This window comes from Salvia splendens, chromosome 8 (assembly GCF_004379255.2).
Source record: "Salvia splendens isolate huo1 chromosome 8, SspV2, whole genome shotgun sequence".
Classification (NCBI taxonomy): domain Eukaryota; kingdom Viridiplantae; phylum Streptophyta; class Magnoliopsida; order Lamiales; family Lamiaceae; genus Salvia; species Salvia splendens.
Window position 1 is genome coordinate 26,353,572 of NC_056039.1, and position 14,765 is coordinate 26,368,336.

The 14,765-nt window shown below is 40.6% G+C and overlaps 1 protein-coding gene and 2 long non-coding RNA genes across 3 annotated transcripts; 1 reads left to right on the forward strand and 2 right to left on the reverse strand.

The window, feature by feature from the left end:
* Positions 1-5,430: 5,430 nt before the first annotated feature.
* Positions 5,431-7,217, reverse strand: LOC121744958. Its single transcript, XR_006038731.1, has 3 exons — positions 7,092-7,217; positions 5,963-6,026; positions 5,431-5,472 (listed from the first exon to the last, which is right to left on the reverse strand). It is a non-coding gene; the product is annotated as an uncharacterized LOC121744958 (long non-coding RNA).
* Positions 6,598-7,618, forward strand: LOC121744955. Its single transcript, XR_006038729.1, has 2 exons — positions 6,598-7,133; positions 7,216-7,618. It is a non-coding gene; the product is annotated as an uncharacterized LOC121744955 (long non-coding RNA).
* A 4,343-nt stretch (positions 7,619-11,961) lies between these two features.
* LOC121745984 lies at positions 11,962-12,546 on the reverse strand. The gene has a single exon (XM_042139929.1). The coding sequence runs from the start codon at positions 12,544-12,546 to the stop codon at positions 11,962-11,964; it is 585 nt and encodes a 194-aa protein (XP_041995863.1).
* Positions 12,547-14,765: the final 2,219 nt, after the last annotated feature.

The following is a 14,765-nucleotide window of genomic DNA, read 5'->3' on the forward strand; positions in this document are numbered from 1 at the left end:
ATTTCAAAAAAACAAATAAAAACAAATAAAAACAACTAAACTCACGGTCCACCACTTCATCCCCCCAAACTTATTCAAACCTACGTTAAGAATAAGTTTGAAAAGTCGGTGGAGATGTGAGTAAACTAAAAAAACAAATCAAACTAAATAAAAATAGATACCAATGTTGGGTTGTCTCCCAACAAGCGCTTGGTTAACGTCTTTAGCTTGACGTTCTTTGAGGCTCATTAAATATCCCCCATTCTCGGGATTTTCTTTGGGATGCCTTATGTACCTACAATTTCGCAATGCGAGCATAGAATGAAGAAAATTATAGTAGAGTACAATGCATAACATGTGGCAATCCCCTAAACTTTAATCATATCAAGGCATAAAATATGCAAATCAAATTATCTACATTAACATGATCATTTTTCATCCTCTGTAATCTTCTCTATCCCCCAATTAATTGCAAAAATTTTCAACAATAGACTAAGATCAAGCAAAAAAAAAATTTAAGCTCTAGAAATATACATAATTCATGCAAGATAAAATAGCCTCGCAATGCTATGAACATGAACTATGTGTATCAACAATCAAACCAAAGTGATATTCAATTTTCATCCAACAAGATCAACATACTCAAGCACACCCAACAATAATTAATTCCAAAAATCCAAGACTCACAAATTCATCATCCTCCATCAAACTCCAATCCAAACTTCCAATACATAAATCAACAAAAAGGCCATTCAAGAAAAAAATTCAAAATCAAAGCTCAGAAATTAAAAGAAGAACATACCTTGGTTGGTTGACAGTTGAGCATAAGAATGAGTGGAATCCAAAAAATGTGATTAAGTGGTGTGAATTTGGAGTATGGGTGTGTGAATTGTGTGGAAAAAATAAAATATAAAGAGGGGAAGGAGGTTTTTTTTAAGTTTTTTTAGGAAAAAAAAAGAAAATCAGAAGTAAAAGAATAAAAAGCAAAAAAATTAACGAGAAAGAAAAGTTAAAATAAAGGATTTTTTATAAATTTACTTTTAAACTTCAACTATACGGAGAAACATCAGCTCTACGGAGGAGAAAACTAATAAAAACAAGGGAGAAATCAAATGTATATATCTCACCCAAGCTCTACGGAGCATATCAAGTGTTGTAGCAGATAATTCTATCTTGTACAGGAGTAATCCATTGTTATGCTTCGTTTCGTGCTCCTTGCAAAACAAATAAAACAAAAAAAATAAAACTATACAAAATATTACACTCTAAATTAGTATTATCAACCATTTTACAATATCAGCTTAAAGCAATAATATTATCAAAAACTTGATGCACTATTTATTAGCACTAAAAATACCTGCAAGTTTACAAGGTAGATCTAGTATAGCTAAATGTCAGTACCGGGATATCGAACACATGGAATAAGATTGCAACCGACTATCATATACTAAGCGTCATATACTATTTAAAGACACGAATGTTTTTTTTTTGTTTGATTTTATTAAACTAGACTGAAAAATAAATATACAAATAAAAAGAAAGCATATAAACAATGATACAAAGCAAGCATAGGAATGTAGAATATTAGGATCCAAAACACAATCGACTTTCTTGAATTACGGTCTCTAGAGTTATTAAGTCGGTCACTTAACTGGATTAAACCCTCTCCCGAGGTGAGAATTCCGTAGATTAGGTGTTGAAATCAAAGTCCCCTTTAAATCTCTAACATCTAACTCCTAAAAGATCGTTAAGACCAATGACCTCACGTGAAACCTCAACTCTCCCGAGTTCTATTGAATTAAAGTGTGAATTATCCATTTTCCAAGTCAACTATTTCGTCTCCCGAGTACTCTAATCAACTCTAACATGTATTCAAGAGGTAGCTAATCAATTGAATATAGAAAGCGCAAGGATAAATCAAATAACTACAAGAGCTAACAAGGAAAATCAATCGAATATCTTTACCAAAAATTCCACAATTGATGTTTAACTCATAGACAAGTAAAAACTACACATAAAGTACGAGACATGAAAGAAATTGATAAAACCCAAGGTTGAATCTTCAATCTTCAGTCTTCTCTTGCCTGGATCTGCAGAACTCCACTCCAATGGAAGATGGATGAATTTAAGGGTGGAATATGGAATGAAAGAAGTGTAGAGAGGGAGAAGGATTGGAGGCTCTGAGATCCAGATTATGAATTAGGTTCAGAGGTATTTATAGGCTGGAAAAAGGTTTATTTTTGATAAATTTCGTGCCCTACAAGAAATAGGAGAGATTTGGCTTTACAATATAATAATTTATTTTCTTCCATGAATTTCCGCATAAATTCCCCTCAGCTTTGACTGTACTGCGCAGCGTTCGTAGAATTGTCATAACTTTCTCCAAAGAACTCCGATTGAGACGTGCAAGATATCCACGCGAAGCTCTTTCGAAGAAGAAGAGAATGACATATAGTAAGATCTGACTGGACTTCAAAATCGCTGGCAGAATGGTCTCGGACAGAGGCTGCTGGACTTTGGCCTTTTTCACCTTTTTCTATCTTTTTCTATCATTTATCAACAAACACGTCAAAAATAACAAATGTATAACCTATGCAATTTAAGAACATAATTTGCATGATTGACATTTTAAACAAGTCAAATATAGTCCTTAAAAACATGCAAAATCTGTGTTTGTTGGTAGTTTTTAATTTTTAGTAATTTGTAATAGTATTTCGGGTATTTTTATGCATTTTAATATTGTGAGAATGTTTTAGTAATTGAATTATTTAAATTGAATAGTAGAATGATGAGACCCATGAGCATACTCTTACGAAAGAACATGGATATTGGTGTTGTGCTCTTGTGGAAAAACATGGAGTAAAAAATGAATAAATATGGGTTCGGACCCACATATTTACTCTTGTCAAAGAACATGGATGTGAATGTTGTTAGTGGATGACTGCTCTCAATTCACTAGAGAGAGAAATTTATAGAATAACTAAATTTGTGGATGGCTGTTTTTAGTGGATGACTGCTCTCTTAAATTTATTGAATAACTAAATTTGTGGATGGCTCTCAATTCATTAGGGAGAGAAATTTATAGAATAACTAAATTTTTGGAGAAGTAAAAATGGAAATAGAGATCTGGATAAAGTATTTATTATGCAATTCAATTTCTAGATAATTATCTAGCTCATGAAACAATTTAATTGATCTTTAGATTGGCCCAACTCTTACTAAAATATCCCAGCTGGAATTTATTGAATAAAGGCCCAATAGATAAGAACCCAAAATACCATATATTTTTGCCTCTCAACCAGCTGCTCTCTTATATCTCTCTCTGCAAAGATCATTACCATATGATTTTAAATAAACTTTTCTACATAACATTATGAATATGAAGAAATTTATCAAATAAATGGATTATAGATTCATGTGTTTGTAAGGATTGGATTATTGGACTCATACTTATTTCTTTTTAAGTGAAACAATAGAGACAATTGGTTAAGACACATCTTTTAAATTTCATTTGTTTAATTGACTTGAATTTTCGACCTGTTTGGTACTGATTCTAGTAGCCACAATATTAATATGAATGTTCATATGTGAATTCTTTAAGCCAAAACTTCTAAAGTATTTTTATAATTTCTATAGAAAAACATAAAACATATTATAAGAAATATGAATAAATTATAGTATGATCATATCACACAAATTAGAAATATGTTTAGCCAAATAGAATATTTTCTTACAAATTTCAACTGAAAGAAAATATTTTCCTTCCCGCAAATCTAGTGAACCTTCTGATAGGGAATCCTCCCATGTGTCCAAGAAATACCCAAAATAGTATTTGACTCCAATTTATTTAGCAAAGATAAAAATGATAGGTTGAGCTAGCCACAAAAACTAGGCTCAAAAGGAGTTTGGTGGAGAGGCTAGAAAAGGAAGAAGGGTGTAAAGAGGGAGGAATCCTCTTTGGGGACCTGTGACCTCCCACAAGAAGATGTGGGCAACCCTAGGCTACTTTCACCCAAAACAAACACTCCATTGGCTCTGCATTCATGACTACACCACCATAAATGCATACATATACTTGATCTAGTCTAATGAACATAAACCAAGCAACCTACATGTAGGAATTTGGATAAAAATCTCACAAGGAAGATGCTCTCAAAGGAGTCTTCAAAATATAATTCATCCAAGTCTGCCAACAAAAGTGTTACAAAATAGTATTTATAGCTAGGGTTGGAATCCCAAGAAAAGGGTTAAAAAAGAGAAATTCGGCTAAAATAGTTAAAACGCCCGGTCGGGCTTTTTGGACATGTGAAATCGCCCGGACGGGCGAACTCTCTGGACTCCGCCGCTGCTTTGTTAAACGCCCGGTCGGGCATTTTGGGATGGTGAGTTCGCCCGACCGAGCGAAATCTCTGGAACGTGGATGGCACTTCGGATAAAGTTTGAAACGCCCGATCGAGCGTTTTGGAGGGGTGGATTCACCCAACCGGGCGTTCCGTCTCCCTTCTCCATTGCCCTCCGGGTGAAGTTTGAAACGCCCTCCCGAAGCTTTTGTCTGATGGATCTCGTGACGGGCCTTTCGGGCAGCCTAAGGGGAGTCGTGATCACATCCGCCTTGGCCTTGGACCTCCCGTTCGTATCACCTTCCCCTTATAACCACATTGATGACCTCACCTTTATATGCATTATGTCTACATCCACAATATCTTCTGCTCTTGTTTGTGACGAAAATAAGGATTTTAATTCTCGAATATTCATTTTGTCGTAGAAATTTACATGTCTTATAGATTAGGAAGTACTAGTATTTATATATGGGGAGATATAATCTTAATAAGCTAATCAACTAGCTGATTCCTTCTCCATTTGTTTCCTTGATTGCAGGAATTGTAATTTCTTTTCAACAATCTCTCCCTCAAGTTAAGTAACGGGACTTTCGATAATTAACTAGCCCAAAACCTCATGAAAGACCTTCGAGTTCACTACCTTTGTTAAGATATCATCTTGTTGATCCTCTGACTTGACAAATGGTAGTTCCATAGTTTTATCTTCGAGTTTCTTCTTAATAAAGTGCTGATCCACCCCCACATATTTGGTCCTTTCATAATTGACTGGATATTCAGAAATATAGATAGTGGTCTTATAATCACAGTACTGTCACGACCGCACTTCCTAAGGATAGGAAGCACGGGGAATCGTGACTAGTGGGGGAGTTAAGAAGCTGGGAAGAAGGGGGTAGCGATCAAGGAAGTACGACATATCGCTCAAAGATGAAATTTCATTTATTCAAACCAAAGGTTCAATCCCGAAATTACATAACGAAAATGACAGAGTTCAACAGTTCAAAGAAAATAACATAAATTCTTAAAACATTGAGTAGCTGAAGCAAATGAGAGTTTAGCTACTACTATGTATGAAGACATAGTAGTAACCGGAACAGTGATTGAATACGTTCTTGGATCATCGCTCAACATCCTCCGCCTCCCGACCTTGCTCAACCTGCACATAGGGAAAACATATGCAAGGGCTGAGTACTTGATGCACCTAGTGAACTCATGCCCGAAATACATTTATCGTTTAAGTTATGTCAAGCCATCATCGAGTGAATCTCGGGTTTTACTTTAAAAAAGGCTGAGAAACACCAAAATCATTCCTTAAAATAGTGTCCGCGCGGACAATCGTCATCCTCCATCATATACCATATGTGAACCATCATGTGAAACGAGAATGTGGCCACAATCTCGATCACTGGACCGGCCGACCTAGGGGACGGCTCACGATCCCCATCAGTGCACTAGCCTAAGTAGGGCTTGGACCCTAGTTAGACCCGAATTCGTTAACCATCAAAGTCTAGTAGAACATTATTCTAGTAGACAATCAGATAGGCAATTCAAAACAAAATACGGCATGACATACTATTTAAAACCTCCCTTATTTCACCATAAACATATCAATTTCAAAAAAAAAAGATTTAAGTAATAAAGCCCACCTCAAAAGCTTAGAATTTCCGTAAATAGCTTCTCGTTCTGACTTTTAGCGTGCGTGCAAACCACCTTTTCGGAAAATACATAAAGTTCACATCAAATCTCGGTAACGAAGGTATTTAGAATGCATGCACTCTAATTAAAATCTTTTAATTCTTTTTTCTCGGTTTTCGTGCGTTCTCGGTTATTCAGCGGCCGCCCAAGGCGTTGCGTGCGACGCCGGTCGGCCGCTTACGCTCGTTCTTTCCTCCGTTGGCTCCTCGTATTTTCCATGACGTCGAAAATAATTTCTAAAAATTATTTAAGCGCATACTTTAACTATCGCAATTATTTACCTTTGAAATATATTATTTCATACTTAGGATAAAATTATTCTTCCTTCTGTATTTTTCCGGGAATTATTAAATAATTCGTCACGATTAAATATCGGCCCGAAGATTTTATTTAAAAGCCCGAGACTCAATTATTTACCTCACCTCTTACTTCTCAAATCTTAATTCTTAAAACCCAACAATTAAATAGAGCCCATCTAACAACTAAACCAATTTAAAATTATAGGCCTAATTCATTTAAAGAAACAAAAGGCCCAAACTTTTAAATAAAAAAATGGCCCCATTCTTTTATCCCTCTCTCTATCTTCTTCCTCTATCTTCTTTCTCCCTCTGTCCTCTTTCTCCCCCCATATCCGACGGAAAAAAAAACACACCGCCTCCCAATCCTCCCCGTCGGTTTCCTCCAATTCGCCGGCTCCCATCGTCGTCGTCACGATGCCGCTGCTGTCTCGCCAAGAAGTCGCGAGGGACTGCGGGTCGCCGTCGCTGGAGTCGCCGTCGGTCGTCGCTTCTGGAGCTGAGGCAACCCAGCCGCTGGAGCGGCCACCCTCCTGCCGTCGCCGGGAGTCCAGCCGCCGGCCAGGCACCGCGCAGCCCCGAACACGCCCGGAACCACCCCGAAACGTCCCGCGATATACGTTATTATTATAAAGTTAAGTTCTTTCGTACTTTCGATTACATACGACGATTATTCGATTTGTTTCAATTGCTAATTGGTTGAGTTGGTTATGGAAAGGAATTATGGAATTGATATATGCAAGCTACCATTTACTCATGCTTTAAGATTTAGAAAAGTGTATACCTCAAAAAAATGGTTGATTTTGGTGGTGAATGGACAAGAATGGTAAAAATGAACTCCTCCTCCTCTTGCTTTCTCTCGGCTCTCTCTCGGTTCTCTCACTCTCTCTCTTTTTTTTTTTGTGTAGTGTAATGTGGGGAGTTAGAGAAGAGCATAAATTGAGAAGTGGTGGTGACTCTTGGTTTGTGGGCATTGATGGTGGAAGATAGAAGGTGAAGGAGTTGGAGAAGATGAAAAGTGGAAAGTCTCCATGGGTGGGGGGATGGAATCGGCCGAGAGGTGGAAGGAAGAAAAAATCCTTGGGCTTGCTCCCATTTCCTTGGACAGATTTGGGCTTCAATTAATTTAATTACATGTTGTTGGGCTCAAGTGTTGTAAGCCCAAGTTGGTGTTACTATTATTATTTAGTGGATTTAAAATAATTAGGGTCCAAGCTATTTTGTAGGTAGATAATTGGACTCTAATTAAATTTGCAAAGCCCAAAATAAATTCATACTTTATATTTTCGTATTTTCCTTCGATAATTAAAATTCACGGGTCTTTATTTAATTTTGTTAACTCCTCCTTCCCGAACAAAAATTAAAGTACGTTTAACGGCACAACTTATATTTGGTGTTGTTCCAAATATAATCCCTTCAACCATTCCTCGATTTACGTACGTCGCCTTCCATGAGAAAAATATCCATCTCCACGTATTTCATTCGTCTTGCTACAAAAATTAGCAATTTCGTCGTCATGCTTTCAACGAGACCTTCAACGTGTCTCCCAACGTTCATAATTAAATATAATAAGCACGCTCCTATTCACATTAAACACATAAAACCATACGATTTCCCAAATCACATTTATCGAGAAGCATAGTATTTCGAAATAATTTTATCAATTATTTCGTTACATAAATTAGGTTCGTACTTAAAGGTACGGGTGTTACATTCTACCCACCTTAACAGGAATTTTGTCCTGAAATTTACTCATTTCTAACGAAAAGCTCCGGGTATTTCTCTTTCATTTTATCCTCGAGTTCCCAAGTAGCCTCCTCGTGGCCATGGTGTTTCCAAAGTACTTTCACGGACGCGATCGATTTATTCCTCAATTCTTGCACTTTCCTGTCCAGAATAGCTTCGGGCTTCTCCTCATAACTCAAGTCGGGATTCAATATCATTTCCTCTTGATGAACCACGTGTTTAGGATCGAACACATACTTTCGTAATTGTGACACATGGAAAACATTATGCACAGTCCCAAAACTCGGCGGTAATGCCAACCTATACGCTACGGGTCCCACCTTCTCAAGAATTTCATAAGGCCCTACGTAACGCGGCTTCAACTTCCCCTTTACGCCAAACCTCATTATCCCCTTCGACGGAGATACTTTCAAGAACACCTTATCTCCCGCGTTGAACTGTAAATCGGTACGCCGGATATCAGCATACGACTTCTGTCGGTCTTGTGCTTCTTTTATCCTTTGTCGAATTTGTCGCACAATCTCAATCATTTCTTCGACTGAATCTGGCCCGAGTATTCTTCTTTCACCAACCTCATCCCAGTAGAGTGGAGATCTACACTTCCTCCCATACAATGATTCATATGTGGCCATATTTATTGTCGCCTGGAAACTGTTGTTGTAGGCGAACTCGATCAATGGTAGTACAACTTCCCAATTTTCTCCTCTGTCGAGAACCACGGCTCTCAACATGTCCTCGAGAGTTTGAATCGCTCTCTCGGACTGTCCATCGGTTTGTGGATGGAAAGCAGTACTAAAATTCAGTCGTGTACCCAGCTCTCGTTGTAGACTTATCCAAAATCTCCAAGTAAACCTGGTGTCTCTGTCTGACGTGATTGTCACTGGCACTCCATGTAGTCGAATGATCTCTTTCACATAAATCCGGGCCAGATTGTCGGATCCATGAGTTATAAGGATAGGTATAAAATGCGCACTCTTGGTGAGGCGGTCTATGATCACCCAAATGGCTGTATTCCCTTGCCGTGTCTTTGGTAAACCCGTCACAAAATCCATGGCGATATGTTCCCATTTCCACTCCGGAATTTCCAACGGTTGCAGCTTCCCATAGGGTCGTTGATGTAAAGCTTTTACTTGTTGACGCGCCAAGCATTTCTCTACAAACGAAGCTATGTCCCTCTTCATTCTATCCCACCAGAATAATCCCTTCAAGTCCTGGTACATCTTGGTACTTCCAGGATGAGCGGTATATGGAGTCTCGTGTGCCTCGGTCAAAATTTCATTTCAAAGTCCTTCGTCGTTCGGCACACATAGTCTCCCGTCGTAGGTGAGAGCATTATCAGCCTCCTCTCGAAATTTCTCTTGTTCGCCCTTCCTCACCTTCAGTCGAACTTTCTCCAAATTTTCATCATTTCGTTGTCCTTCTATTATCCTTGTTCGCAGATCGGATGCAATTACCAAGGTGGCGATCTTTCCCTTCACGGTCTCCAGAGCTCTCACTACTTCCAATCGCATCTTGCTGAATTCGCGAATCAACTCCGCTTCCCGAGTGAGAAATGTCGCCAATTGTGGTTGGGCTTTCCGGCTCAATGCATCTGCCACTACGTTTGCTTTGCCGGGATGATAGTTAATGCCACAGTCATAATCCTTGACTAGTTCGAGCCATCTGCGTTGCCTCATGTTCAAGTCTTTCTGTTCAAAGAAATATTTTAGACTCTTATGGTCGGTAAAAATCTCACACTGAACTCCGTAGAGATGGTGCCTCCAAATCTTCAATGCATGCACAACGGCTGCTAATTCCAGGTCATGAGTAGGGTAGTTCAGCTCGTGTGGCCTCAACTGCCGTGAAGCATAGGCAATCACCTTACCGTTTTGCATCAAAACACACCCCAGTCCAACCTTCGACGCATCAGTGTAAACCACATAGTCTACCCCTGGTTCCGGCACGGCTAGAATAGGTGCGGTGGTCAACTTCTCTTTCAACAACTGGAAACTAGCCTCACACTCCGGTGTCCAATTGACCTTGGTCCCCTTCTTCAGTTGTTGAGTCATCGGCCTTGCGATTTTAGAAAATCCTTCAATAAATCTCCGGTAGTATCCTGCCAGTCCAAGGAAACTCCGAATCTCGTTTGGGGTCTTTGGCGCCTTCCACTGTTGTACGGCCTCCACCTTTGTGGGGTCAACTCGAATCCCTTCGGCCGTCACAATATGCCCCAGAAAATTCACTTCCTTTAGCCAGAAATCACACTTACTGAACTTGGCGTACAACTTCTCCGTTCTTAGTGTTTCCAACGTGATCCTTAGGTGCTCCTCATGTTCTTTTTCGTTCTTCGAGTAAACCAGTACATCATCTATGAACATAAGGACGAACTTGTCTAAGTATGGATGGAATACTCGATTCATTAAGTCCATAAATACTGCAGGTGCATTTGTCAGTCCAAACGGCATTACTACAAACTCATAATGCCCATACCTCGTTCGGAATGCCGTCTTGGGTATGTCCTCCCTTCGTACCCTCAGCTGGTGATATCCTGACCTTAAATCCATTTTTGAAAATACTCCTGCTCCCCTGAGTTGGTCAAACAGGTCATCTATTCTCGGCAGGGGATACTTGTTCTTGAGAGTTAATTTGTTCAATTCCCGGTAGTCTATGCACATTCTCAGTGTTCCGTCTTTCTTCTTCACAAACAGCACAGGTGCTCCCCACGGCGATACACTGGGTCTGATAAAACCCAAGTCCAGTAGTTCTTGTAGCTGGATTTTGAGTTCTTCCAACTCTCTCGGTGCCATCCTATAAGGTGCTTTCGATACTGGTGCGGCTTCTGGTTCCAGATCGATAGTAAACTCCAATTGTCGGTCAGGCGGAGGGCCTGGCAAAGCATCGGGAAATACGTCGGGAAACTCACGTACTACCGCCACATCTTCAACTTTCATTTCTTTATTGTCATGTCCTTGTAGATATACGAGATAGGCAGGACGCCCCTTTCTAATCATCGTAGTTGCTTGAAGTGCCGATATCACACAAGTCCGCTGATTCATCGAAATCCCGTGGAAGGTAGAGGGCTCCTTCCCCGGGGTTTGTAACGAGATTTGTCTCTCTTGGCATCGAATAGTGGCATAGTTTTCAGCTAGCCAGTCCATCCCCAGAATAATGTCAATGTTTTCCATTGCCATAACATGTAGGTTGTGAGCCACTAAGTTAAGTTCTCCCATCATAAATTCTATGTTCGAGCAAGATTGTGAAAGGTCTATAAGGCCTCCTACCGGTGAGTTCACGTTCATCTTAAGTTCAAGTTCATCAACAGGAAGTCTTAAAGCATTTACGCAGGAGCGCGATATAAAGGAGTGCGACGCACCCGTATCAAACAGAACAGCAACAGGCATGTCAAGTAGCGTTTCCATACCTGCCAGATTATCTTATTTTGGATCTCCCTGTGTGGCTTTAGCTTGCTTGCGTCCCAAGGCATAGGCCCTAGCTTGAGTGGGATATGGTTGGCGACGCTGCTGCGGCTGCTGAGGTGGTGTGGGATTCCCTCAAGGCCCATTCGGTGTTCCCCCAACTCCAGTGTTATTGTTGCTCGAGCACTCTTTGGCGAAGTGTCCAACTCCACCACACTTGCAGCACACGTTTTTCCCGACTCTGCACTCCCCCATGTGGTTCTTCTGGCACTTGGCGCAGGGAGGTGCTCTCTGACGGAAATCTCCACTTTGGTATGGAGCAGCTTGCTTTCCTTTTCCCCAAGCAGAGTTTGGGGTACCCTGGAACCTCTTGTTGTCAAAGGGTTCGCGGTTCCTGTCCCACTTCCTCTTATCTCGGAAATTCTGCTGTGGGGTCGGCGGTGTGGGTGTAACTGTCTTTTCCCGTGGCATTGCTTCCTCCACGTCCAATGCACGAGACAGTGACTCGGCATATTAGAGTCTTCCACGGCATGCTAGAGCCATTCTTATTTCGTGCCTCAGACCGGCACAAAACTTCTCCGACATTTTCTCGTCATTATTTACCTGCTCCGGTGCATATCGAGACATGTCACATAGGGCACGGTCATATTCCGTCACGGTCATCCGCCCCTGTTTTAGGTTGTAGAACTCGACCTCCTTAGCCTTGCGGTAACTCCTCGGGATATACTTATCATAGAGTTCCCCCTTAAAGTCTTCCCAAGTTAGGGCGTCCAGTTGTTCCTGCGACATCGTTCGCTGCTTGGTCTCCCACCAAAATTCCGCGGACCCAGTGAGCTGGTAGGTCACGCACGATAGGCGCTCCTGATCGGTGCACCTTAGGAACTTGAAGATACGTTCTATGGCCCGAATCCAGGTCTCAGCCTTGGCCGGATCTCTCATTCCATCGAAAACGGGAGGACGTTCCTTCCGAAACTCCTTCTCAATGTTTCGTTCCGGCTGTGGCGGTGGTGGTGGTGGTTGTCCTTCAGGGCCCACACTACTTTGGGTCTCGTTGCTTGCCTCATTCTCGTGATGAACGGCTGCACGTCGGGGTGGCATTCTGAATAGTATGGCATGCCGTATTTTGTTTTGAATTGCCTATCTGATTGTCTACTAGAATAATGTTCTACTAGACTTTGATGGTTAACGAATTCGGGTCTAACTAGGGTCCAAGCCCTACTTAGGCTAGTGCACTGATGGGGATCGTGAGCCGTCCCCTAGGTTGGCCGGTCCAGTGATCGAGATTGTGGCCACATTCTCGTTTCACATGATGGTTCAGATATGGTATATGATGGAGGATGACGATTGTCCGCGCGGACACTATTTTAAGGAATGATTTTAGTGTTTCTCGGCCTTTTTTAAAGTAAAACCCGAGATTCACTCGATGATGGCTTGACATAACTTAAATGATAAATGTATTTCGGGCATGAGTTCACTGGGTGCATCAAGTACTCAGCCCATGCATATGTTTTCCCTATTTGCAGGTTGAGCAAGGTCGGGAGGCGGAGGATGTTGAGCGATGATCCAAGAACGTATTCAATCACTGTTCCGGTTACTACTATGTCTTCATACATAGTAGTAGCTAAACTCTCATTTGCTTCAGCTACTCAATGTTTTAAGAATTTATGTTATTTTCTTTGAGCTATTGAACTCTGTCATTTTCGTTATGTAATTTCGGGATTGAACCTTTGGTTTGAATAAACGAAATTTCATCTTTGAGCGATATGTCGTACTTCCTTGATCGCTACCCCCTCCTTCCCCGCTTCTTAACTCCCCCACTAGTCACGATTCCCCGTGCTTCTAATCCTTAGGAAGTGCGGTCGTGACAAGTATAGTCTGCACGACTTTGGCGATTGGAGGTCTCCGTCATCAACTTCTTTAGCCACAGTATCTCTCTCATGCCACACTTAATCCCACGCATAACTGCCTCTGCAATTGTGAGTGCCACCACCTTCTACTTCTTACTGCTGCAAATTACTACTCTCTCCGTCCCCAAAGAATGTGCACTTTGGATTCGATACGGGTTTGAATGCAAAATTGGTAAAGTAAGAAAGAAGTAGAAAGAAAAAGTAATTAAAGTATTGTTAGTGGAAATGAGTCTCACCTCATTAGAGAGAAAAGAGTTTCCAAAATTGAAAAGTGCATATTCTTGTGGGACGAACTAAAAAGGAAAGAGTGACTCATGTTAATTTCGCAATTAAAAGCGTCACCCACAAGTGTACGGGATAAGTAGCACGTGCCAAGCTAAAATTATCTATCATCAAAGACTAAAAGCCGGTTTGAGTATTACGATGCAACTTTGAACACTATCTAGACTAAGGAAATGTGTTTTTCGGTTTTCTTAAACTAAGAACAAAGAACAATTAAGCAAATAGAGACAAATTAACTAAGTAAAGCAAGTAAATGATGGTTTCACACAAATTGGAAAAGGTAGGGATATGGATCTGTTAGTATGGATCACGGGTGTCACCTAGGAATCATGCTTATTTATTGGTTCTCATGTGTGGCTAGGAAAGTCGGGATAATTGGTTAGACCCCTTCTCGGGTGCATCTAACATCTGGGTTAATCTCTAGTGTAGGAGTCTCCTCCATACAAGTCGAGATTAACTCCCAAGAACAACGGACCTAAGCCCTCTCTCTAGCTCATGCATCTCTCGATCACATGTATCTCACGGAGTTGTTGATTACCTAACAATTCTAATCATGCATCTTTCAATGATAACAATTAGAACGAGATGTATCAAATTGATAGTTAAGCAATTGGATAATAAGAGCTCAATACCCAACAAAACCAACACAAAGAGATAGATAACATAAATCAAGGATCAACCCATGGATTCCATACAAACTTCATCAAACCCCTAAAGAAGATCTAGCTACTCATGTTCAAAGACAAAACAAAAGGAAAAACAAGAAACAAGGCTAAACATTATGGAAATGAAACCTACAACTCCCTATAGGTGGAATTGATGTTGGAGAGTCTTCTTCCTTCAATCTCTTGAATGGGGAAGCCTCCTGCCTTCAAATCCTCATCAATCTCTTGAAATCTTGATTGATTTGGTAATGTGGGAGTTGGGGGTCGAAATGTGTGAAGTTCCTTTTGTATTTGGAGTGAAAATGGACAAAATAAGGAAGCTGTCAAAAACATTCGACCTGGTGATCTGTGACTGTCAAAACACCCGACCGGGTGTTTTGTCTAGAACTCGCAACTCGTTTCAAAATGCCCGGACGGGCGTTTCATCGGATGGGGAACGCCCGACCGGCCAAATTCTCTATCT

Excerpts from the sequence above, each read along its gene's own strand:
- LOC121745984 (XM_042139929.1), bottom strand. The coding sequence starts at position 12,546 with ATGCCACCCCGACGTGCAGCCGTTCATCACGAGAATGAGGCAAGCAAC.